We start from the raw sequence: 23,980 nt of genomic DNA on the forward strand, positions 1-23,980 counted from the left end.
AGGTACAGAAGAGGAGGTAAGAAATGGCAAAGGGACTGCCAGAGAGGCAGAAAGCTGACCAGGACAAATGATGTCATGGAACCCAAGACATGAAAATTTCAAGAGAAATCAGTGAGCAGGGTCAGACTCTACCAAGACATGTAAAAAGGTGCCCATGAAAAGGGAATCATGTGTGCAACTCATATTTGCAAATCTCAAATGATTCAAACTAAGGAAGGAGGATACGAACAATATATGGGATAGAATGTTATATTTGTGTGTCTGTCTACATATGGAGAGAGAGAGATCCAGAAAGAGAGAATGATGAAGTGTGGTGAAATGTTAAAGAGTGGTGAATTGGTGAGGACATCTGGGAGTTCTCTGTGCTCTTCTTGCCATTCTTCTGCTAAGTTTGAAATAATTTTGTAAGTTTGAAGAAACTGAAAATTAGGGAAAATGGTTCTATAGGATTTAGTGACTAAGAGGTCACTGGTGGCCTAAGCAGAGCAGTTTCAGGGGAGTGGTGAGAATAAGGCCTCTCCTGCAGGGTATGGAGCTCAGAATAAGAGGTGGGGAAGTGAACACAGCCTGCTTTTTATGATGCTTGGCTGTGGATTAAGAGATAAGAGGTTCAGAGTTCCCTGGTAACTCAGTGGATTAAGGATCCAGCATTGTCTTGCTGCTACGGCATGGGGTGGGTCAATCCCTGGCCCAGGAACTTCCACACGCCATGGGTATGGGAAAAAAAAAAAAAAAAAAAAACTAAATAAAATTGGGATCAAATATATTTTTTAAAAAAAGAGAGATGAGGTGTAACCAGATAATGAGATCAATTAAAGGAGATTTCTTCAATTTTTTAGAAGAGACTCAAACACACCTTTACATGCTGGGAAGAATGAAAAACTGGAGATAGAAAAGAAGGGTGATATGCTGGAAACAAAGTCCCTGAGACCACTTAAGCATGTGTATTTTCACTTTAAAAATACTGAGACTCGAAGGTCATCCTCATCCTTTTCTGGGTGAGTGCCTTACATGTGCCTACGGTCCTTACTTCAAGCCCAGCCTTCCCTCTTCACCGTACCTGTCCACCTAAGTCTCATCCTGAATCATTGTGTGCTCGCCTGTGAATCTTCACAGGTTTTCCAAATCCCACGTCCGCTGTGTGCTCAGAACCAGTCATGGTACTTAGCGAAGGGCCAGACCCTTGCCAACCAGTGAGAAAGGGCCCAGGGAAGATCCTTCCCAGGGAAGCAGAATGTTGTTCACAAGGCAAAGAAGAAAGTGCCCCAGTTAAGTAAGGTTTTCAAAAGGATGAAACACAACAGTTTCTTTCCTGCATCTAAATAACTCTTAAAATAACTCTTGACTCTGTAGACAAGGAAAAGAAGTGATAGTGTGAAAGATACGTAGCATCTTTGACTAATTAATGTTAAAGCTCTTGTAATCACACCCTAAGTAACCTTCCCACCTTTCCAAAGAACTCTCTTTTTTTGTTCTTTTTAGGGCCACACTTGTGACATATGGAGGTTCCGAGGCTAGGGGCTGAATTGGAACTGCAGCTAGAGGCCTACACCACAGCCACAGCAACGCAGGATCCAAGCCATATCTGTGACCTACATTACAGCACATGGCAACGCTGGATCTTTAACCCACTGAGTGGGGCCAGGGATTGAACCTACATCCTCATGGAAGTCAGTTCATTACTTGCTGAGCCATGATGGGAACTCCCAAGAGCTCTTCATTTGGTTTTGCCTCTAACACTAGACCTTTTTTATTCATCTGAACATTGGGTCCTTCTAAACTAGTGCTGGAAAGTAGAGGTAATTAATATGTTCTCTAAATTGTATGACTATTCACAGATAGAATGTAAAACCCGAACTCAAAGAACTCATGTTTTTGGGTAATAAACACAACAGAAACCTCTCTAGGTCAGAGCTAATCTTGGGGCCCAGGCACAACCCTTAGGGCTCCAGGGTGAATCAGGGTGACTTAAGGACAAGAACGGCTTTTGTTTTAAAGCCGATGAACATTTTCGGTGGACATCAAAGGATGCCTTGCCCTCTCTGCTTATGTCACATAGACAGAAGAGTCATGACAGGGGAACAGCCAGATGCTCCCTTCCACAGGGTTGGGGGTGAACTTCCCGTGGACGGCACAGTGTAACAGAACATTAATAACGAAGAACAGATCTTACTAAGAAATTATCATCTCAGCATTAGGCACCAGGAGTCCACAGAGCTAAGGTTCCAGCCAGAGGACTCTGCTCTGTGTATGTGGGGACAACCTCCTGCCATTAAGCAGTTATTCTGAGCGCATGTGGTCTGGACTGATTGTGAATGTTGGCAACAAAAGAACCCCAGGGAGAGGGGGATGAAATAGAGGATTTCAGTGCTGATGGAGATTAAGCAGCCAGAGAACGGCTTTGTCTATTAACTTCAGGGAACTCGGGTCTTGCCACCTAAAGAGTGACACCTGGTGCCTCAATTGTAGGTAACAAATCTTCACTAAACCTCCGATCTCAAGTAGGCCGCTCAGAAGGTGAGAGGAATCACGTCAAGCCCGTAAACGTCTTTCTTTCTGGGGACTGAAAGGCCATCTCTGGGCACTTATGTTTACGTGAATAGTGGATTTAACACTTGAGACTACTGAAGTTTCTTGACATGATGAGTCCTTGGCATTGATGACAAAGCTCCCTGGGAAGAGTAGGATTGTAATCGGAATTGGCAGCCGCAAAGGTGTAACACGATTAAGACCAAGTGGCAACCCAAGATTTGGGGTCTGGCACCCCAGGGAAAAAAATTTCTTGATAGGTTGTTTGGTGGGATTGAGAAGGGAGAACTGGACAAGTACCATCAGATGGCAGCAGGAAAAAAAAAAAAAAAAAAGAGAGCCTGGTCACTTTTTTTTAAGCAATTCAAAGGCTGGACAAATATTGAAAAGAATGATGTTTTCAGCATGGATAAATATTTCTAGATCAGAGCAAAGGGGGACTCTCTTTTGACCTTCAGGAACAGTGATGACAGCCATGAGGAGAGCGGCTCTGTTTCATGAACACACCCTTAAAAGTGTAAAATGACTATTTTCTCCTGAATCCACTACAAGGAAGGATGCTCTGGGGCTATTTGCAAAGCCTCCTTTTGCTCACATTCTGCCCACCCCCAACCCCATGCATCTCAATATACCCCATGAAAGAAAGGACCTTTTTTTTGGCTGCCCCTCAGCAATAGGGAGTTCCCAAGCCAGGGATCAGATAGGAGCCGCAGTTGTGACCTACACCATAACTGTGGCAGCGCCAGATCCTTTAATTCACTGTGCCAGGCCTGCTTCCTGGGGCTGCAGAGATTCCACCAATGTCATTGCACCACAGCAGGAGCTCCAAGAAAGGACCTTTCTTAATTGAAATGCAAAAAGGGAAGTTTTTCTTTTTCAGAGCACTGCAGATAAAAATTCAAAGCTTAGAGGAGCTGATCAGAACCTGGCCAATCCACAAGAAAGTTCAGATTCTAAGAACAACATGCTCTAAATTTCAAATTATAAGCCATTCTTAAAATCTGATATCAGAAGTAATAGTGTATATTACTGTTTTAAATTTAATAATCTCAACCTTATCATTATGAGACTTCATCAGAAGTAGAATATCCTTTAACATTATACAGGGATAGGATGAGTCTTAGCAATGATATCAGAAAAGTGAAATAAAAGTTGAACCTATCGCAATAATCTGATCATTTTTCACAGCAAGCTGAAATAAACAAAAACATGATTTACTCATTTCAGGTTTTTTTTCTTCTCTAGAACAAGCTGGGTAACTTGCATTTTTCTATTAACGTCGCATAGATACAGGCACAGAGGCTTTTTATATGTGTGCTCAGAAAGGAAGAAATATGTTGCAGTTATATAACACCCTGAGGCATATGGTCATCTTACTGTTTTCAGTAAGCATTTAATCATTCTTTCCAAAGGCCTCTTAACTCAGCTAGTTTTTCACAAAGTAATGAGTGCTTTATTCCTTGGAAAATATGTCTAAATGGCTTAGCACAATATAGTTACATAGTGTGTCTATTATACCAGGAGTACATTTTGTTGTTACAAGACTTTGGAAAGCATAAAGACTGTTCTGAAATTGAAATATTTCCCCCAGATGTTTGATTGCCTAAGTACAGGCTATATTAAGGAACAGAAGCAAAACAACCCTTGTGGTTTCACAGATGTCCTATGGCAGACTCTTTTATAATGCTCTGAATAAAATCTAATTTGTTTCATCTGGTGAAGAGGTCATTTCTAGCTTCTGACCTATATGAGTAAGGAGATCTGATCATCTGAATTGTATTTCATACTAAACTTGTACTTGGTGGGTAAAGCGAATCACTAATGTTCATTCTGATAAAGATTTTTTAAAATCGTCATTTTAGTTAAAATAAACTTGCATGTTTTGATGTTGCTTTGCACTTCCTTTGTTGCAGCTCTATAGAGGTAAAGCTGCTCCTCGCCCTCCAGTTTGGAAATGCTTCATTTTGCAACATTTTAAAAGTCGAGGATTTGCCCTTAATAGAATGTCCATTCTAGCTGTTTCTTTCTAGAAAATCCATAATCTGAAATTGCCAGGAGGAATCCCTCAGCTCATCGCTCTCCCTTTGCCTGAGATTAGGAAAGGACCCTCTGTTCTCTTTATCCCCTTTCAATTCCATGGTCATCTTCCTAGAAGGCTCAATGCTCAGTTTGAAAGTCACTCATTTAAAATTTGTGAAGAATGCCAATCCTGTAACTCTACATTAACTAAAAATATCTTTTTAGGATTACCAGGAACACTGGTCTCAATATGAAAGTGCAAAATCAAGCAGTGGACCAAGAGGTCAACCTTCTGAAACCACCAATGGCCAGCAGCCCTCCAGAAGACCAGCCAAGCACAAGGTTCGAAAACAGCATAAGCACCGGCATGGCCCGAAGTCTTTGGTGACTGAAGAGCTGGCTGTCAGTCAAGGAAACCAAAATAACATTCCCAGACAGCAGCAAAAGCACAATGAGCCTATCGATGCTTCCGTAAAACATGAAACAGTTGTGGTTATGAATGCCCCGGATAATGATGTCCAGCACTCAAGGGTACTGAGAAGCCAGGGTCCCGCAGTAACCTCCAATAAATTTGCTCCCCCACAGCAGGCCTTTGACAAGGTATTATATAAAAATTCCACCGGATATCACGCAGTGGTGAATATTAATAGAGAAAGAGGACACAAAGATCAAGAAGAGAAAAGATTTTATCAGCAGCTACACTTCAACACTCTTTCCAATACGGACTTGAACTACCTTCATGAACTTGCTGAGAAACAAGTGTCCTTTAGCCAGAAAGGCTTTCAATCCATTTCTAATGTGAATGTTAATGGATCAACTGATAAGAAGAAGCAACCCAAACAGACTTACACAGAAACAAAATATAAGAACTTAGAAATATTATGGTAAGGATTTCACGTTCTCAAATGGTTTTCTAGAGAAACGAGAGACTGCTGGGGAAAGACAGGAGAGGGAAGATGGGATGGCAGGTGGGGGAAGAGGGTGGGGGCAGTTTCGTGGTGATGGTCAGGTAAGAGGAAAAATTCACTTAATGTCCTTGACTCTGATTTCTGCCTAAAATAATCCACTTTTTTTTTTTCTCCTTTTTAGGGCCACAACTACAGCATATGGAGGTTCCTGGGCTAGGAAGTTCCCGAATTGGAGCTGCAGCTGCCAGCCTACACCACAGCCCAGAAGCAAAAGAGCTGAGCCACATCTACAACCTACACTGGCAGCTTGTGGCAACTCAGGATCCTTAACCACTGATAGAGACCAGGGGTGGATCTGAATCCTTATGTATACTAGCTGGGTTCTTAACCCACTGAGGCACAATGGGAATTCCTAAAATAGTCCACTTTTGATGTATTTCTTTTTTCCTTGTCTCCTCTACTTTTTCCAGTGTAGTTAAGCCAGATGTTGGAGGGAGAAGAGAAAGACAGAGGGACTCAGTCAAAAAAAAAAAATTACTATTTTTTGAGAGTTGCAAGTAATGTTTGGAGGAAACAAATTATCTCCAACCCTGTAAGGGTTTATCCTAAGAAACTAATCTAAAATACAGAAAAAAATCTGTATGTGTAAACATCATCATTGACAAAAATGACAATAACTGAACAGTAAGGAAATGTTTAGGTAAATTATAATATTTAATATTGTGTAGCCATTAAAATTTATGCTTATAAGGAAATGCTTCTATAAAGAGAAAATAGTAAGGTTCAAAAATAACACCTATGGAGTATGAGCTGTTCCTACTATGTTAAAATGTGCACGGAAGATGAAAAATGCACCAAAATGTCGAAAGTGGTTCTCTCTGGTAAGAGATTGGAGTTATTTTTGATTTCTTCTTTATACTTTGAGTTGTCCAAGTTCCCTACAATGTAGATGCATTACTTCCATAACTAGAAGAAAAAAGTTATTTTAAACATCAATTCGGGGGGGGGGGGTTATCTCTTGATGTCATCCAGTGTGTTTATTACACACCTGATATGGCTGAAATAGGACTAAGATGCTATAGAAGAACAAATACAGTATGATTCATGAGAACTTTCAAGGAGCTCATCTTCAAAGTAGAGGCACAATTTTACACATACGAATTACAGGAGACATTTAAGTGCTACGCTTAAAGGTACAGAAAGTACATTTAATAAGATTCAGAATTAGCTTCTTAGAAGAGATAATGATAGATAGAAAGCAGGCCTTCTTGTCTTTTTTTTTTTTTTTCCTGACTTTAGAGGGAGCGCTTCTAACATTTTTTGCCATTAAAAATATTTAATTTTTAGTAGTTAGGGAGCTGAGTAGGAAGTGTCCTCCAATTCCTTTTTTTTTCCCCTCAAGAACTTCTAACATAAATAGGTGTTTGACGTTATCAAATACTTTTCCTGCATCAATTGAAAAATATCCTCCTTTAATGTGGCTAAATGTATTAACAGATTTTCTAATATTTCACCATCCTTTTATTCCTAGGATTAACCCAACTTGTCACACTGTTTTAATAAACTGCTTGATTTGATTTGTTAAAACTGTTTAGGATTTAATATTTCACAGGCAGGAAGTAAGACTGACCTAAAATTTTCCAGTCTGCCACTGGCCCCATCTGGATGTGTTATTAAGATTAATTCCAGCCTTGGGAGTTCCCACTGTGGTGCAGTGGAAACGAATCCGACTAATATCCTTGAGGATACGGGTTTGATCCCTGGCCTTGCTGAGTGGGTCAGGGATCTGGCGTTGCCGTGAGCTGTGGTGTAGGTCACAGACTTGGCTCAGATCTGGCGTTGCTGTGGCTGTAGAGTAGGCCAGCAGCTGCAGCTCCAATTGGACCCCTAGCCTGGGAACCTCCACATGCTGTAGGTGCGGCCCTAGAAAGTAAAAAAAAAAAAAAAAAAAAAATTATACCAGCCTTAAAGTAATTATTACCCTATTTTATATCCTCTGGGACACTTCATATACAATTGGACTTATCTGTTACTTGAAAGTTTTATAGAATTTTCCTTTAAAACTATTTAGTTCATGTGTTTTTTGTTTGGCTTTTCTTTTGATGTTACTTGTGGACAGATTTTAAACTTTAGACTACTTACACTTTTTGTGATACTCACACATAAATTGCTACCATCTTAATTTGTCCTAACCACCCAACTTTCTTTTTTTTTTTCTTTTTTTTTTTTGCTTTTTAGGGCCACACTTGGGGCATATAGAGGTTTCCAGGCTAGGGGTCAAATCAGAGCCACAGCAATGCAGGATCTGAGCCGCATCTTCGACCTACACCACAGCTCATGGCAACACTGGATCCTTAACCCACTGAGCGAGGCCAGGGATCGAACCTGCATCCTCATGGATGCTAATCAGATTCATTTCTGCTGAGCCACGATGGGAACTCCCCCACCCAACTTTTTCTATGCTTCTTTGTTTTAATATTGTCTATTGAACTGATAGAATTTTCTGTTATGTTTTCCCTCTACTGATTTGGAAATAATATATTAACTTATATACTTAACTAGTCTAGCATTAAATTAATATTTTGATACTCCTCCAGACATATTCAAAATCATGGGATTGATCTAATCTAGTCACCCCTTCTGTCACACGTTAATTGTGTCCAGCACCTCAGAAATTATTCATTGCTTTTATTATCGTTGTAAAGAGTCAACGTTGTTTTACATTTAACCTATTGTGTATTAATGTCTTCACCTCACATTCTTTCTTCTGCTTTATTTTCTTCCTGAAGAAGTTCTTGCAGCAAGTGCATTTCCATGGTAAACTTGAAATTTCTTTTCTTGACTCTGTATCTTATAGTTTAACCTTACTCTGTATCTTATAGTTTCTATGAATTAAAATCTTTGAAAAAACTGTTTTTCTATTTCTTGGTTTCTGTATTTCTTTGAAAAGTCTTTTTGTCAATGTAATTCTCTTTTTTTGGTCTTTTTTTTCTTTTCTTGTTTGTTTTGAGGGCTCTTTTTGGTTTTTGGTATTCTGAAGCTTCACTGCGAAGCATCTAGGTTTGAAATTTGTAATCCTGCTTGTGATTTTTCTGTTATTCTGAAATATGACAGTTCATCTCTTTCATAAATTCTGGAGAATTATTACCCATTTCCCCTTTGAATATTATGTCTCTTCTGTCTGTTCTATTTTTTCCCTTCAGGAACACCAAATGGATGTATATTTGATTCTCTTATTCTAGACTCTGTGTCCTTTAAATTGTTTCTTATTTTCAAACTCTTATCTCTCTGCGTTTTTTTTCTGAGAAATTTCCTGTTTAGAAGTCTCTTCATACTCTTTAATATATCCACTGAGATGTACATTTTCAGGGATGGTGTCTTTCATGTCTAGAATTTTCTTTATGGTTTCAATTAAAACCTTCCTGGTTTTTTTCAGAATACATTTCTCAGGGATTTGATTTCTTCTTGCACGTCTTTAATCATTATAAACATGTTTACTTATGAATGCTACCTAGAAATCTACTCTGTGTGTGTGTGTGCGCGCACATGCATGTTCGTGTGTCTGACTCTCATACTTGGTAGGTTATTTCCTCATATGTTCTAGGATTTGGGATTGTGAACTTATGTTTAGCCATCTGATGTGCAGACAGCAAGGCAGGCTTGGGTGGGAATGTATCCTTCCAGAGAACTTCTGTATTTGCTTCTCCCAGACATGAACAGAGGGGGTCTTACCCCAGGATTATTTTTATGTTAATTTCTTAATGCTGGATTTCCATGATTATGTGGGTAAGGTAAATATAAATTCCAAATATTGTCCCATAGATATTCACAGGGAACTTTTTTCCAGTTCAGAGCCTAGACTCAGATAAGCCTGCTCTCTTGTTTCTCAAGGCTGGTCAATGAGTTTTTCACTAATCCACCTTTTTATTGAGGGCGTAGCTCTTCAAGGGTGACAGCCTTCACACAGGCATCTCAGTTCAGATTCCCTGTCCCACACAAGGCCAAGATCTCACACATCCCATCCCAGTGTAAATGTTGAAATTCAAGCACTTAGGTCCAGAATTCCTTCAAAGAATTGTAGCTTCAGTGTATCCAAAATCTGCTTTAGTTTTGGTTCTTGTTTAGCTTATGGTCTTTGAAGATTACCTGTCTCTCTTATAAATTCAGCTATGTAAGTAAAATGATGTTTAATTTAATCCAACATTTCCAGGTATTTTGTGGTGGAGGAGGTCCTTGATTTTTCACAATGATGGGTTGTTGTTGTTTTTTTTTTTTTCTCTATTCTGGATGCACTAAATGAAAGTTCTAAGCCAGGGCTAGCATATTCTATAGAAAAAAATAGGAGGATATTAAGATAAGAAATTAATGTACTTATGAAAAGATTAAGTTAAAGGACCTTAATTTGATTGGGAGAGTGATAAATGCATCAATGTAATGGTTCAGAAGGCCTTTAAGCTAAAAGTCTTCTGTATCTGGGTTTTATTAACAGATTTGTGCCTTTTTTCTTCCTCTTTAAGGAAATTCCACTCTTCCTCTGACAGCCAACCTATTAGAGCATCTCCCGACTCCCGGCTCGCCCAGATAATGGAGCAGCATCAGCAAGCCCTCATGCAGCTGACCGAGGTGCAGCCCCACGAAGGAGCCTTACCGGGAGTCACTCTTCCACCCATATTGTCAAGGGTGGAAAGTGAATCCCAACTCAGTTCAGAGAAAAGCCAAAGAAACCAAGTGAAAATTAGCCGGAGCAATTCTGAAGGCTCTCTGTTTCAACTGGAAAATGGGGGAAAGCACAGGAAAAGAAGTGGCCCTAAGGTATCAAAAGCATCTTACTTACCAAGTAACCTTTTTTTCTTTGTTTAACCAAATAACCTTTTATTTCGATACTACACAGGGACCTTGACTGTCATCCCCCTTATCATGAGCCTGGAATGGGGATGCACATCTCCCCCTCCCCCCATCTTCCCTCCCCCTCCTCCATCCCCACCCCATGAAAACTCTTCTTGGCCTCATCTCACCTCAGTTCCTGCGGTAAAACACCCAAGCTAGCCAGTGACTGAGCTTTTCTGAAATGTTTGCCAAGCTTTACTGTGTTCTTTGTTCACTACAAGATTCACCATTACCAGCGTATTTGTGTACTTCAATATTTTGCATCAGGTCTCTTTTGTTAAGTAAAGGAGATGGGAGTGGGAGGCAGAGAGGTTTGCCAGGAAGAAAGGAAGGCGCATCGAAGGAGCCTTTTTAAGTCCTCTGTGTTTCTCCACTGTCACAATTAAAAAACAAACAAAAACCCAAAGATCAGTTGTTTCTGGTGTCAAATAGTAAGGAAAAGGCTGGGAAATGTGCTCGGATTTATTGCTTCCTCCTCATTGGAAGCAATAGGCCTGTGGTGAGTTGGGGTGCCTGGCGAATAGAATGAGAAATGGAGATTTGTAAGGAGAGCCTCAGGAACCACCCCTGTGAGGGGAGGGGCAGGGCCGGGCCCAGGGAGAAGGGGCACCTTTGAGGCAGGTGCAAGACACCACAGCAAAGCCCACTAGGGTTCAAAGGTTGGCATGGCCCTTCAAAGGCAAGGAACCCAAGCTTTTGTTCCCACACCAGGATCACCCACTGGCTGTGACTACTGCTGGGGCACAGCAGCTCCATTTAGCTCAGGGCAGTTCTTAGGGAGGGACTCAGGTGTGAGCCACAGCAGATGACACTCCCAGCAGCTGGGGGAAAGAGGGTCTGGGTCCAGAGGGAGACGTCCACTGTAAGGCAGTTTTAGGGAGCCATCCTTAGTTCAGTTCAAGACATAGTTGTTGAATTCCTGCCGGGAACAGTGTCCAGTGCTGGGATGTATAGAGAATGAGCTGGCAGTTGCGTGGAACTGGGGAAGGCACGCCTGTACATGGCTTTGGTATTGTGTTGAAATAAAAAGAGAGCTGCAGGAGGAGCACAGAGGAGCCCAAAGGGGGTCACATCCCCACCCAGGGGTCATGCAGAGCCTCAGAAAGTGATTGTCAAGAGTCTTAGAGGATGACGGAGAGTTAACAAAAGGAGAAAGACTGAAAGAACTTTTCTGGCAGAGGGACTTTGTTCCAAAGCTTAGGAGAACACGTCCCATGCTAGGAACTGAAGCATTTCAGGGTTTGCTGTCACTCAAACTGGGAGGTGCTGAGTGTCCAGAGTTGAGAAGTAGGTCGGGGCCAGGTCTTCAAGGATCTTGTCATTAGAAGAAGGCGGGGGTGCTCCAGCCTCTCAGCTGGGAGGTAGGGGTACATGCTGGTAGGAGGCAGTGAAAAATTTAACCATGGTTAGATCCAAGTTTTAGAAAGGCTGCTCTACGGTGTGCGGGGCAGATGCAAAGCACTCCAGGAAGTTAAATGATCATGAAGTCAGCAGACCCTCACCTGGCATCCTCAGAGAAAAATGAAAGGGTAGCCTTGAAGAGAAGAAGGGAAAGCTGGACTAGAATGACACTGGGTCACAGCACAGAGAAGAAAAGGACGACTGGTTTGATGTGTTCTCCTGAGACGTGACCTCAGAGGTTGATGCATATGAAGGCCCCAGCCCACTGCTGCAGCCCCCACCTTAGAGCCTGCTCAGCCCAGGTCTTCAGCTCGCTCAAACCCTGGAGTCCCTTCCTCTGCTCCTTCACACACCCCCAATCTGAACTCCTCACCTGACGCTCCCTCACATCCTGCATCCTGCTGGGGTCCCTAATTCTTTCCCACATCGTGGAAACCACTCCTGGTTGTTTGGAGCTAGAATAACCCCCAGCTTTATTGTAAATAAGAAGAAATGTGTTTCTGGGATCACAAGTAACTTATTTTTCCACAGAAACATCCTTACATGGTAGTTAGTGCTGAGGTATGATTTGGTACTGTTTTCAAGTACTTCATGAATGCGTTATGGTTTGTAAACCAGGCTAGGAAGCCAGACGCCATGCATATTATTACTTCTAAAGGGAAATGTATTCAAAGCTTAGGAGCCAACACAGTCTCAAGGTGAGGGCGTCCTGTTCACTCTGGAATTTATGGGTTACCAGGGCCTAAGAAATAGCTCAAACACACTACCTCGGAAGAGAACCTTCTGGATTAGGGTTCTTGCCAACTGTGGCTTATTGTTGAAAAGGCAAGCTTTGAACTCAGTTCCTAGGGAGCAGTTTAATAGAAGTCACGGACTCAGATATTTCTCCATTCTCCTCACCTCATCTCTCTGTGACTGGGGAACTTATTAACTCACCTAGCCCCTCTTAACTCAGATGCACAATCAGAATGGTTCTTTTTCTAGGTTTGACTTGACAATTAAGTGACATAATGTACTTGTTATTCATGTACTTATTACGGTGCTAAACCTTAGCTTAGCACCTAGTAAAGAGCAGGTGTCGACTAAGTGTTGAGATTCCTCCCCCCGCCTCCCCTGTCCCCTCTGCATAGTCTGAATTCATGTTTTCCCAGGAGAAGGCAGAGGATGGTACCCAGGGATGCTGTCACTGCCGTCTAAGATCGGGAGGGCGGGGAGGGGGAACAAAGAGACCTTCCACTGCCTGCTGCCTCCCTAGCCCTCTTTCCAATTGGGAAATCCCTCCCTTCGTGCTTTCCTTCAGAGATGTTACGATCCCCACTCCCCACGTATCCGTTTTCTCCATCCCACACCTTCAGCCTACGTCCTACAAAGACACAGAAGCCCTCTTTGTCCGGAAAGCCATTCCAGAAGCTAAAGTGATTGAGACCCGAGCTCTTTGTACTGGACAGCAGGTCGCCGGGCCCCAGACAGGGGGACGCATTGCCCAGGTCATGCCCATTTCCTCCTCAAAGCAAATCTCCTGGTTTCCAAGGGAATCAACTTGAATCACGTGAAAAATCCAAGGATTTGTCAAGATAATAGGCCCAAGCGCCGTCCCTCTTCTTTTGGCAGTTCTGTGGTGACTGATTCATGAATCCTCAGCCATTGTCCACGCCATTGAAGCCAGACGTCAGGCAGTAAGAGATTAACACAGTGCAAGCGATGACAAACAGTATAAAAATATCTACCACCACCCGCCACCAAATACCTGCTTAAAGGAGTCCTCTGACAGCTGACTGTGTTGAGCTGAGCTGCAGTGATTAACTCATGTGTTTGCTGTCACAGACAATCTGGGTGTTGCTGCTTCACTGCTCCTAAGAAGAGGTTTATTCGGATTAAGTTTAGCAACCGCAGAGCAAATTTCCTTCACTTGCTGGTCCCCAGTATTTGAGGCATTGTTTTTCATCCCGTCTTTGAGTATCTTTCTCACCCTTACACATCTGAGGAATGTTCTGGAAGAGAGCCCTGCAGTGTCCCCCACAGCGGGGGCACATCTCAGAGCTGAAACAAGTCCTCCCAGGATGGTCAATGTCATTTTCCATTCAAGCACATTTGACCCCAAGTTTACAATAAAAGTCACTCTTCTGGTTTGAGAGGAAGTGTGATTAATTACTGCCAGAAACCTTCCCCCAGGAAATCCTACTCGAACCGTGCTAAAGAGACAAAGGGTGGACACCCCAGTTCCAAGGGGCAGGGCTGGTCTGGTCAGTTACCAGCTGGAGCCGGGGCTGCCTGAGGTCCGCCTCTGTGCATCTCAGGCAAAGACGAGCATCGAACATCAGGATCTATTGCAAACCTGCTTGTCTTTTCCCCCTGCATCTGGAGACCTAATGAGATGATTATTGTTGATTTAATTTTTTTAAATTGGGGGGCATGGTGCTAGTGGGACCTCTTGGTCTCATAACAGCCAAAGAGAGGTAAAATCAAAGTAAATGCTAGGGATTATTTTACTATGAGAGCCTTTTGAAGAGACAGAAAGTAGATTAGTGGTTGCCTAGGGCTGGAGGAGGTGGGGAGGGGACTGACGGCTAATGGGTCTGGGGTTTCTTTTTAGGATAATGAAAATGTTCTAAAATTGGATTGTGGCGATGCTTGCTCAACTTGACGAATATTCAAAACCCGTGGAATCCTACAACTTCAAATGAGCGAATTTTGTGGTGTGTGAATTTTATCCCAGTAAAGCCGTTAAAAAGATTTCTGATGGAAAGAGATCAAACAAAATGACAGCACTGAGAACCAATCAGGATTACTTGAGGCAAACAAGTAAATCCAGGATTTTTCATTGCCAGTCACCCAGAACAAACTGTCAGGAGCCGCCGTTTTCCCTTGAGAAGCATCTCTTCACTCGAAGCAGCTCATCCTGTCGGGGGGTCAGTGGCATTTGGAGACGGCTCCTTTGGGCCACACTCTCTCCTTTTCATGCCAGTCTGTGATGCTAGACCTGTGGCTCTGTTTTTCTGTGACATCCATGCTATTTATTTGAGGTAATTAACAGTAAGAAAGGCAATAGGAACAACTGCGATAAGCAATTATTCATGCTTCACCATATATCTTTTGTGAGTCAGTGGAATGATTAAAGTTAAGCTGCTTCAGACTAAGGATGTGGTTTCTGGGCACTGATCATCATTCTCTCATAGTGTTGGACAAATTGGATTTATGACTTGGATGTGACTGGGGTTCTCTCCTCTTTCCTTATTGGTTTACTTTGTCAAATAGATGATAACTTGGTGATTGCAAAACAATGGCACAGATGGCCTAGCCCAGATAAAGAACAAAGTTGCAATTGCAAAGTATAGGATAACTGAGTTCACTTCCTATTAAAATGTACCAAAGGGGAGTTCCTGTCATGGAGCAGCAGAAATGAATCCAGCTAGGAACCATGCAGTTGCAGGTTCATCCCTGGCCTCACTCAGTGGGTTAAGGATCTGGCGTTGCCATGAGCTGTAGGTGTAGGTCGCAGATTTGACTCGGATCTGATGTTGCTGTGGCTTATGGTGTAGCCTGGCAGCTGCAGCTCCAATTCAACACCTACCCTGGGAACCTCCATATGCCATGGGTTTGGCCCTAAAAAGAAAAAAAAAAAAAGTACCAAAGGTTTTAAAATGTGATAATACCCAGTGTCATTGAGGCTTGGACAAAAAGAGCATTCTGATGCCTTGTTGACAGAGATGTTCATGAATGGCCCTAAGTTCATGATTCTGTCTCAATCATCTCACGTCTCTTAACTGATCTCAAAGAAATAATAAGAGTAGCCCACCAACAATGCTTATTCCTGGACATCTTAAATGTTTGACCTTCAGAGGACTTACTAAATAATTCAACTATGAACAATCAAATGTTATACATAAAAATTACACTTTTGTAAAAAAACATTTAGTGACAAGGAAATACAGTATAGTAGTAACATTTTCAGTGGAAAAAAAAACAAAGTAACTTGTGGCACAGGGACAATTTTATAGAAGTATGAACAGATCCATCTATAAGGCAGGAAGCAGCTGTAGTGGTTTTGCCGGGTGATGACTATTCTCTTAAAGATAATTTATGATTTTGAAATGCCTTGAGTGAACAATATTTCTTTTATATACTTTAATGTTACTAATGTTTCAATTGTTTTAATCCAAAGGCTTCTTGAGAAAGAATCTTCTCTGACCCTTAGAATTAGATACACCCAAAGAGTTTTGACTGTGAACGTTTCACATTCGAATCAGGCAAATTCTTTCTTTGTTGTTGTTTTTTTTAGGGCTGCACCCAAGGCATACAGAGGTTCCCAGATTAGGAGTGGAATTGGAGCTGTAGCCACTGGCCTATGCCATAGCCACAGCGACGCCAGATGCAAGCCACGTCGGCAACCTACACCACAGCTCATGGCAATGCTGGATCCTTAACCCACTGAGCGAGGCCAGGGATGGATCCTGCATCCTCATGGACAGTCAGATTCATTTCCACTGAGCCATGAAGGGAACTCCAAATCAGACAAGTTCATTTACAGAATTTTTCATCCTTGCTGTGTAGAAGTATTGCCTAAATGACACATGATTTGGGCCTTTTGAAGCACTAAGATGTATCATAAAAATATTGTAGGGCCATAGAAATATTGCCTTCAATTGCAAGTCAAAGAATTACTATTTATAGCAACTTGACAAGTAAGGGTTCGTTCTTATAATTAATCCACCAGTAGGTAGTTGCTGTAGGTGGTTCTACAGCTCAAAACATTAGAACCAATATTAGTATGATTCTCTTGTTCTTTTTTTTCCCTCCTGATTACAAGATTGCTGCTGCAGCTCCAAAAATCACATCCACATTTGAGGCACAATAAAAGGGGGAGGGGGTTGGCCAATCAGAATAAAAGTTTTCCAAGATGCACCTTCTACCTTTTCAGCAAATTTTCACTCATATTTCATGGGCCAGAGCTCAGTGCTGGGATCTGGAGAAAAGAGTATTTGGCTCTGAGCCTGGGAAACAGCAATGCAGAAGCTAATGGGTCTGACCTCTGGGTAGCCAGTCAATAGGCTCTGTGAGTAGAACACGTTCTTGTAACAGTTGATACACGCATATGCATAGGTTCACTGTTAAGAGCAAGAATTACATGCTGTAACTATGTGATGAAATGTTTTGTTTTTAAAGTCTGAACCACCTCTGTGAAATTCTCAGGAAAGGGCACATTTAGATATATTGTATGTTTTCAAACTTAATAATTAAGAGAAATTTTCAAAATTTAGAAAAACACCATGCCTTGTCATGAGCACATAGCCAGGTGGTACCATGCCCAGTGACTACAGAACTGTCACCTCCATGGAATGGCTCTTAAGCTCCAACTTAGATGTGCCCTAAGATCATTACTGTCACCTAAACCACCTCCTTGGTATGGCCCTTCCAGCTCTTCCCAAAAAAGACAACCAAATGAAGTCACAAACTCAAAGAAAAAAGGATTGGGTTTTCCCATAAGGGCATCTGCTGTAAGTAGCAAGTCTGAATTTGCGTCAAAAGCAGGAGTTTGGGAACTGTCTTAATCCATCCATCGTGCAATCAGGAGAGGTTTAGTTTTTTGCCTGCCTATTATTGTGCTCATGTGTCATAATTTAATAATTAAATTGCCTCCCTCTGTTATTCTGTCCCTTTAAATATGCCAGAGTAGTAAAAAAAGTTCTCATATAAAATTACTTGTGCACTTCAAAATATCCAAAACCACACGGAATGAAGTGCACTTCTCCTTGGGTCTCGCTTAGACTCTTAACCCTTAGATGTCTCCTTTCTTTTGAATATGATGACATTAGGCAGGGCACCATCTCTCTCTCTCTGAAGCCACGTGCTTACCGGGTTCGTCCAGATCGCCTCTTCCAGAGAACTCATCTGGTTCAGTGAACAGCACAGGACTAGACATACTAGTAATAGCAGCAGCAGCAGAGTGGTAATGCATCCATTATGTTAAAAATGTCTATAACAAAGCCGCGCTTTTCTCACTTGAAAATTTTTATTTATAATTTTCAGAATTTCATTTATTTTTTATTGCAGAAGTGGAAAAGTCAAAACATGTTAGCTCACCAGCTGCAAATTACCAAAGAAACTCTTATCACTGACTACCAGTAACATGGGAGGATTGTCAGGAAATGCACCCATTCTCCCCCGGTCCACAGGCTGCCGCACTTCTTTTTGCTTCTTCCCTTATGTGACCATGACAACATGGGGGAGGGGAGACACACAGTCTTTAAAAGAAACTGTCTCTTTGATTGTATTTTTAGAGTTGCAAGCTGAAAGGTTATCCGCACAGAGACATGAAGCTTGGAGGCCTTGGACCTGACCTTGAGTCCATCAGAGACAAGGTGGGTGTGATGTACATACAGCATCCAGGCTGGGATTTGCCCTTTGTCTTTCAGCAGGATGACATAAAGACACCCCCAGAACCAAAGTCCCCATTCCAGTGTCTCACTCTGAAGAGAGCCCCTGCTGAAACAGCATTGGTAATAAGCCCCAGGCACGCCTTCTACCATAAAATAAAATTACTTAGCCACTGTTGTTTTATGTATCCCCCTTTTAGTTAGTCTTGAAGGCCCAAACAGAAAAGTGGGATGCATGTACATGAAAAGAGATGTGTGTGTGGGTGTTATATGGTTGTTGGTCTTTCCCAAGAGAGTTATCTTGATAATACTGAGGAGTGGCCACAGAGAAGACACTTAGGGTAAGAGTTTCCCAACCCATGAAAAGTGCATCCACTTTATTCTCTTTCCTCTAGTGAAAGGAGATCTTCATTTAATGTGTTTTAACTGCAGTTGCACTCAAGGCATAAAAAGAGAGTAGAGTTCAAAGTTAGAAGCAAAAATGAAAATAAATTGGGTAAACGCAACAAAGAAGAGGCTGAATGTGATTTAGCTACTGTTAAGAGAACCCTGGGTGTGCTATTGTAGTGATGTTCCCCCTCCAGAGAGACTATTTCTAGGAGAAACATTAACCATTTCACTGCTGTCACCTTACATGCAGTAATTCCATTTTCCCTGTTGATACAATATGCCTAGCTCACTAAAATTAGTGTCTTTATTTGTTACTTATTTATTTATTGGCCTTGCCTGCATCATGTGGAATTTCCTGGGCCAAGGCTCAAACCTGAGCCACAGCAGTGACAACACCAGATCCTTAACCACTAGACCACCGGGAAACCCCTAGTGTCACTTTAAATACAGCACAGACCGTGAGTCACCCTCCCTTTGTTTCTCTGAACAGATGCAGAAATTAACTCAGCAAAAGGAATATGCAAAACAAGTGAAAGAGCACAACATGAAGACGCTATCCCTCCTGTCAAAGCCACAAACAGCAAAAACGGAAAATAAATCTGCCGTCCCTCGGCAAAAGGTAAGACTTTCTCACTAAGGCAGTTATCTTTTCAATGAGAATTAAAAGGAAAACTTTGTTGAGAACCGTCTTACACTGTTGGTAGGAGTGTAAACTGGTGTAGCCACTGTGGGAAACAATATGGAGGTTCCTCAAAAAACTAAAAATAGAGTTACCATATGATCCAGTAATTCCATTCCCGGGCATATATCCAGACAACACTATAATTTGAAAAGATACATATATCCCTATGATCACAGCAGCACTCTTCACAATAGCCAAGACATGGAAACAACCCAAATGTCCACTGACAAATGGATAAAGAAGATGTGGTACATATATACAATGGAATATTACTCAGCCATCAAAATAATGAAATAATGCCATTCGCAGCAACATGGATGGAACTAGAGATTCTCATACAAGTGAAGTCAAAAGAGAAAGACAAATACCATATAATATAACAAAGAAAACAGACTTGTAGTTGCCAAGGGAGAGGGGCTGAGGGAGGGATGGAGTGGGAGTTTGGGATTAGCAGGTGCAAACGATGAGATACAGGATGGTTAAACAACAAGGTTCTACTGTATAGCACAGGGAACTATATCCAATATCCTGTGATAAACCATAATGGAAAAGAACATGAAAAACTATATACATATATGTATATAATTGAATCATTTCTGTACAGCAGAAATTAATACATTGTAAATCAACTATACTTTGTTAAAATATTTTTTTAAAAAAAGGAAACCTTAACTTCAACATTCAGCAGGTGCAACCAAAAATAATAAAATAAAAGAGAAATAAAATAGATTATAAGGTTCTACTGTATAGCCCAGGGAACTATATTCAATACCCTATAAAAAACCATAACGGAGAAGAATAAGATAAATAATATACATGTGTGTATATATATGTGTAACTGAATCACTTTGCTGTACATCAGAAACTAACACAACATTGTAAATGAATTATACTTCAATTAAAAAAATGAATTGGGAGTTCCCGTCATGGCTCAGTGGTTAATGAACCTGATTAGCAACCATGAGGATGCAGGTTCATCCCTGGCCTCGCTCAGTGAGTTAAGGATCCGGCGTTGCCGTGAGCTGTGATAAAGGTTTGCAGACATGGCTCTGATCCTGAGTTGCTGTGGCTGTGGTGAAGGCCAGCGGCTACAGCTCCAATTCAGCCCCTAGCCTGGGAACTCTATATGCCATGGGTGTGGCCCTAAAAAGACAGAGAAAAAAAAAAAAAGGAATTGACCAGAAAAAAAAAAAAAAAAAAAAGGAGGGAGGGGAACCTTTGTGACCTCAAGACTTAATGAATTCTGAACATTTTTCTGAACAAGGAGAATGTTTTCACTATTGCCATTCTTATAGCTACCATGATTCAGATATTGGTGTAAAAATGGACATATACACACAGGATGCTGGAAGGTTAGCCTCTCTTTTTTCTTGAAGTTCATTATTCTCTTTAGTCCTTCACATTTTCCTCCTAGTATTTCAAGTTTGTCACACAAAAATTGAATGGTTAAATAAATGCTTTCTTAGCAGAAACTAGCAATCCGGATTAACCATCAATTTTCTTCTCTACCGTTATATAAATTTTAAGAAATTAGTCTTCGCACCACCTCTGGGTGCCCATGTCCGAAGAAAGTCCTTCATTATTTCTCTCAAGTTCATTCCCTACATTCTTCCTAAGGGATGGACCTCTACCCATGAGAAATGATTTCATAAAAACACAGAATGTTCTCCCTCTCAGAGGTCATCCAAGTCAAAGTCGTGATGTGAATTAAATATGGTCAATGGAGACATCGAGCTTTGCAGTGCAAGTCTTTTGCCTCTGTCCTAGTAAGGACATGGGACACTTTGCATGAGGGACAAGTGACCCTCTGGTGTGTTTAGGAATTCGTACTTCATGTTCTCTTTCACAGACTCTCATGTTTTCTATCTATGGCCTTTCTCCCTCAGACCTTGAAGACCTCAATCCACTTGATTGAGTTTCCATGGTGCCACTTTTTCTTTTTTCTCCAACCCATTATTTTTTCATGACAGGACTCAAGGCAACAAGTCTATAATTAGAAATTCCAATGGAAGTCACCTACACACACTTGGAAATCTGGAGGTTTTCTGTTTTACAGATTTTTTTTCCCCATCCAGGACCTACATATACTATCCATTTCTGTTTTCGCTCTCGAGACACTCTCATTAAAATATATATATATTTTTTTTTGCCCCATGAAAAGAAAAAAATACAAAAATAAAATATAAAAGTGATACAAAGGCAGATGTAGAAATCATGATCTCATTTTTATTGTAATGCCTTTCAGAACTGACATCCCTAAAAACACAGGCTGCCTTTTTTCAGTATCCAGATCTCTGTAGATATACTAAAGAAAAGGAAAATATAATTTTCAACCTCTAACAAATACTTGCTAGAGTTCTAAGAGCCTAGAGACAAGAATAGTTGGTGTAATGATGGAGACTCAGTTTCATCTCAACCCCAGTGATGTCTTTGGTTTCAAGCTGTGTCAAGTCTTCTTTGGATGGAAGGTTCTGTTAAAATCTCCTTAATGGAATTTTCACTTTAGGAGTTCCCGTTGTGGTGCAGTGGAAACAAAGTCTACTAGGAACCATGAGTTGCAGGTTCAATCCCTGGCCTCACTCAGGGGGTTAAGGATCCAGTGTTGCTGTGGCTGTGGTGTAGGTCACAGACACGGCTCAGATCTGGCATTGCTATGGCTGTGGCATAGGCTGGCAGCTACAGCTCCAATTGGACCTGTAGCCTGGGAACCTCCATATGCCATGGGTGTGGCCCTAAAAAGACAAAAAAGACCCAAAAAAAGTTTCATTTTAATAAGCCTACAGAAGCTAAATAGATTAAACACATAAGAAAGCTATTTTCAAGTGACTTGAATAAAACTACAGTTTTGTAAAGAAAACATCCAAAGGCACAACTAAATGTATCATTCTTCAACTCTCTTTTTTTCCACAGCATTTTGTTATATGGCTAATTTATTTTGTTTCAATTGCTTTATATTGCATTATTTGTATTTTTCTATTTGGTCTCCATTTTCATCCATGCCTTTGGAGGTTATTGTACCAATAATCTCTATTTACATTATCAATACAACTTTCCTAAGACTGGATTTAATTTAAGGAATCCAGGGCTCACTTCTCATTTCAAAATAACATTTTATCTCTATGCTTTTAGGCTTTGGAATATGCCAAGACCATCCCCAAACCCAAACCTTCAAATCTGAGTGATCAAACCTCAAAGGAAAAGAAAAATCCAACCCACGCTGGAAAAGAAGACCCTTTACCTGAAATCTCACTGCTGGAAATACTGCAGAATAGACACGAAAGGGAAAAACAGGCTGTGGCTGCTTTCAAAGTCCTGCATATTGTATAGACTGACACGTGTCAGAGACGAGAGTCACCCCAGGGAATGGGCACAGAGAAGAGAAACTCCAGCCTGTGGCCCTGCATTGAGACGGATGACCTGGTATCAGCACCTAAGTGCAGTCCATCTATGCCTCATACAGGATTTAAAATATGGAAAGGCCACATTTGACTTTCCAGGAAGAAAAACTATTTTAATTATTTATTTTCAAATCAGTTAAAATTGGGGCTGAATATGAACTAAGGAACGAAAGCCTTGTGGTTTTATATTGTATCTTCTGATTTCTTTTTCATTTTATATTGGATCTTTTCACGTCTTCAATGATCACTACCCCTTTCTTAGCATAATGAAACTCTTGAAGTTACCCAGAAATAAATGTATCTACCTATGTTTCTTTCTCATTTTTCTGATAAAAGTATAAACACTTCCTTTTCCATTGAGATGAACTCAGATTGGACTAAACACCAGTAAATTTTGAGATACCATTTCCAAAATATTTATAGAATCTCTAAACTTAGCAAGGGGTTTAAATGTAAAAAATTTTTTAACGGAAGTATTTCTAGATGTGCCTACTCAGGTAAGCAAATTCTAGTGTTGTTCTAGCAGATCATTAAGACATTCATCAGAAATCCTTTTGCACTCAACTCAGGCAACTCTAAGAGACTTTCTCAAAGCTACTTACTCCAAGTATAAATTTGCTGAATATCTTGCCATCATAAATATTGTAAAATATCATCAGCTGTGTGCTTTCACACAAAAACATTAGGTGAGACAAAAACACTCCACAGTTTACTACTGAATATTGACATTATATATATATTTTTTAATCTTTTGAGGAGTTCTCATTGTGGCTCAGCAGGTTGAGAACCTGACTAGTATCCATGAGGATGTTGGTTCGATCCCTGGCTTTCTCAATGGGTTAAGGATCTGGCATTGCCATGAACTGTGGTGTTAGTCGCAGACGTGGCTCAGATCCGAAGTTGCTGTGGCTGTGGCGTAGGCCAGCGGCTGCAGCTCAGATTCAATCCCTAGCTTGGGAACTTTCCTATGCCACACCTGTGGCCCTAAAAAAATAGATAGGTAAAATAAACTTGTTCTACAAGATAAAATAATACATATAGAGATATTTCCATATTTAAAGAGACAGTAAATTTTTAAAATATTCCATTTCTGTTTAAGCATCTTAAAAGAATTTAAAGTTTGGAAGGGGTTTATCTTGTTCAAGTGCCATTTTTTCAGGAGAGGTAGTGGAAATCAAGAAAGGATCAGAGGAGTTCCCAATGTACCTCAGCAGAAACGAAAACTGACTAGTATCCATGAGGATGCAAGTTCAATCCCTGGCCCTGCTCAGTGAGTTAAGGATATGGCATTGCCATGAGCTGTGGTGTAGGTCTCAGACATGGCTTGGATCTGGCATTGCTATGGCTGTGGCATAGGCCGGCAGCTGCAGCTCTGATTCAGCCCCTAGCCTG

At 41.1% G+C, this 23,980-nt stretch overlaps 1 protein-coding gene across 1 annotated transcript in view; it reads left to right on the forward strand.

Moving 5' to 3' along the window:
* JHY (junctional cadherin complex regulator) overlaps positions 1–22,774 on the forward strand; it is a 56,220-nt gene extending 33,446 nt beyond the window's left edge. Inside the window, exons 4-8 of the mRNA XM_047754006.1 lie at positions 4,774–5,432; positions 9,974–10,268; positions 18,023–18,103; positions 18,999–19,127; positions 22,320–22,774. Coding sequence (XP_047609962.1) covers positions 4,774–5,432; positions 9,974–10,268; positions 18,023–18,103; positions 18,999–19,127; positions 22,320–22,517 — 1,362 coding nt within the window. The 3' untranslated portion in view covers positions 22,518–22,774. The remainder of the gene's footprint in view (positions 1–4,773; positions 5,433–9,973; positions 10,269–18,022; positions 18,104–18,998; positions 19,128–22,319) is intronic.
* Positions 22,775–23,980: the final 1,206 nt, after the last annotated feature.

The sequence above is a fragment of the Phacochoerus africanus genome, chromosome 11 (genome assembly GCF_016906955.1).
Source record: "Phacochoerus africanus isolate WHEZ1 chromosome 11, ROS_Pafr_v1, whole genome shotgun sequence".
Lineage (NCBI taxonomy): Eukaryota > Metazoa > Chordata > Mammalia > Artiodactyla > Suidae > Phacochoerus > Phacochoerus africanus.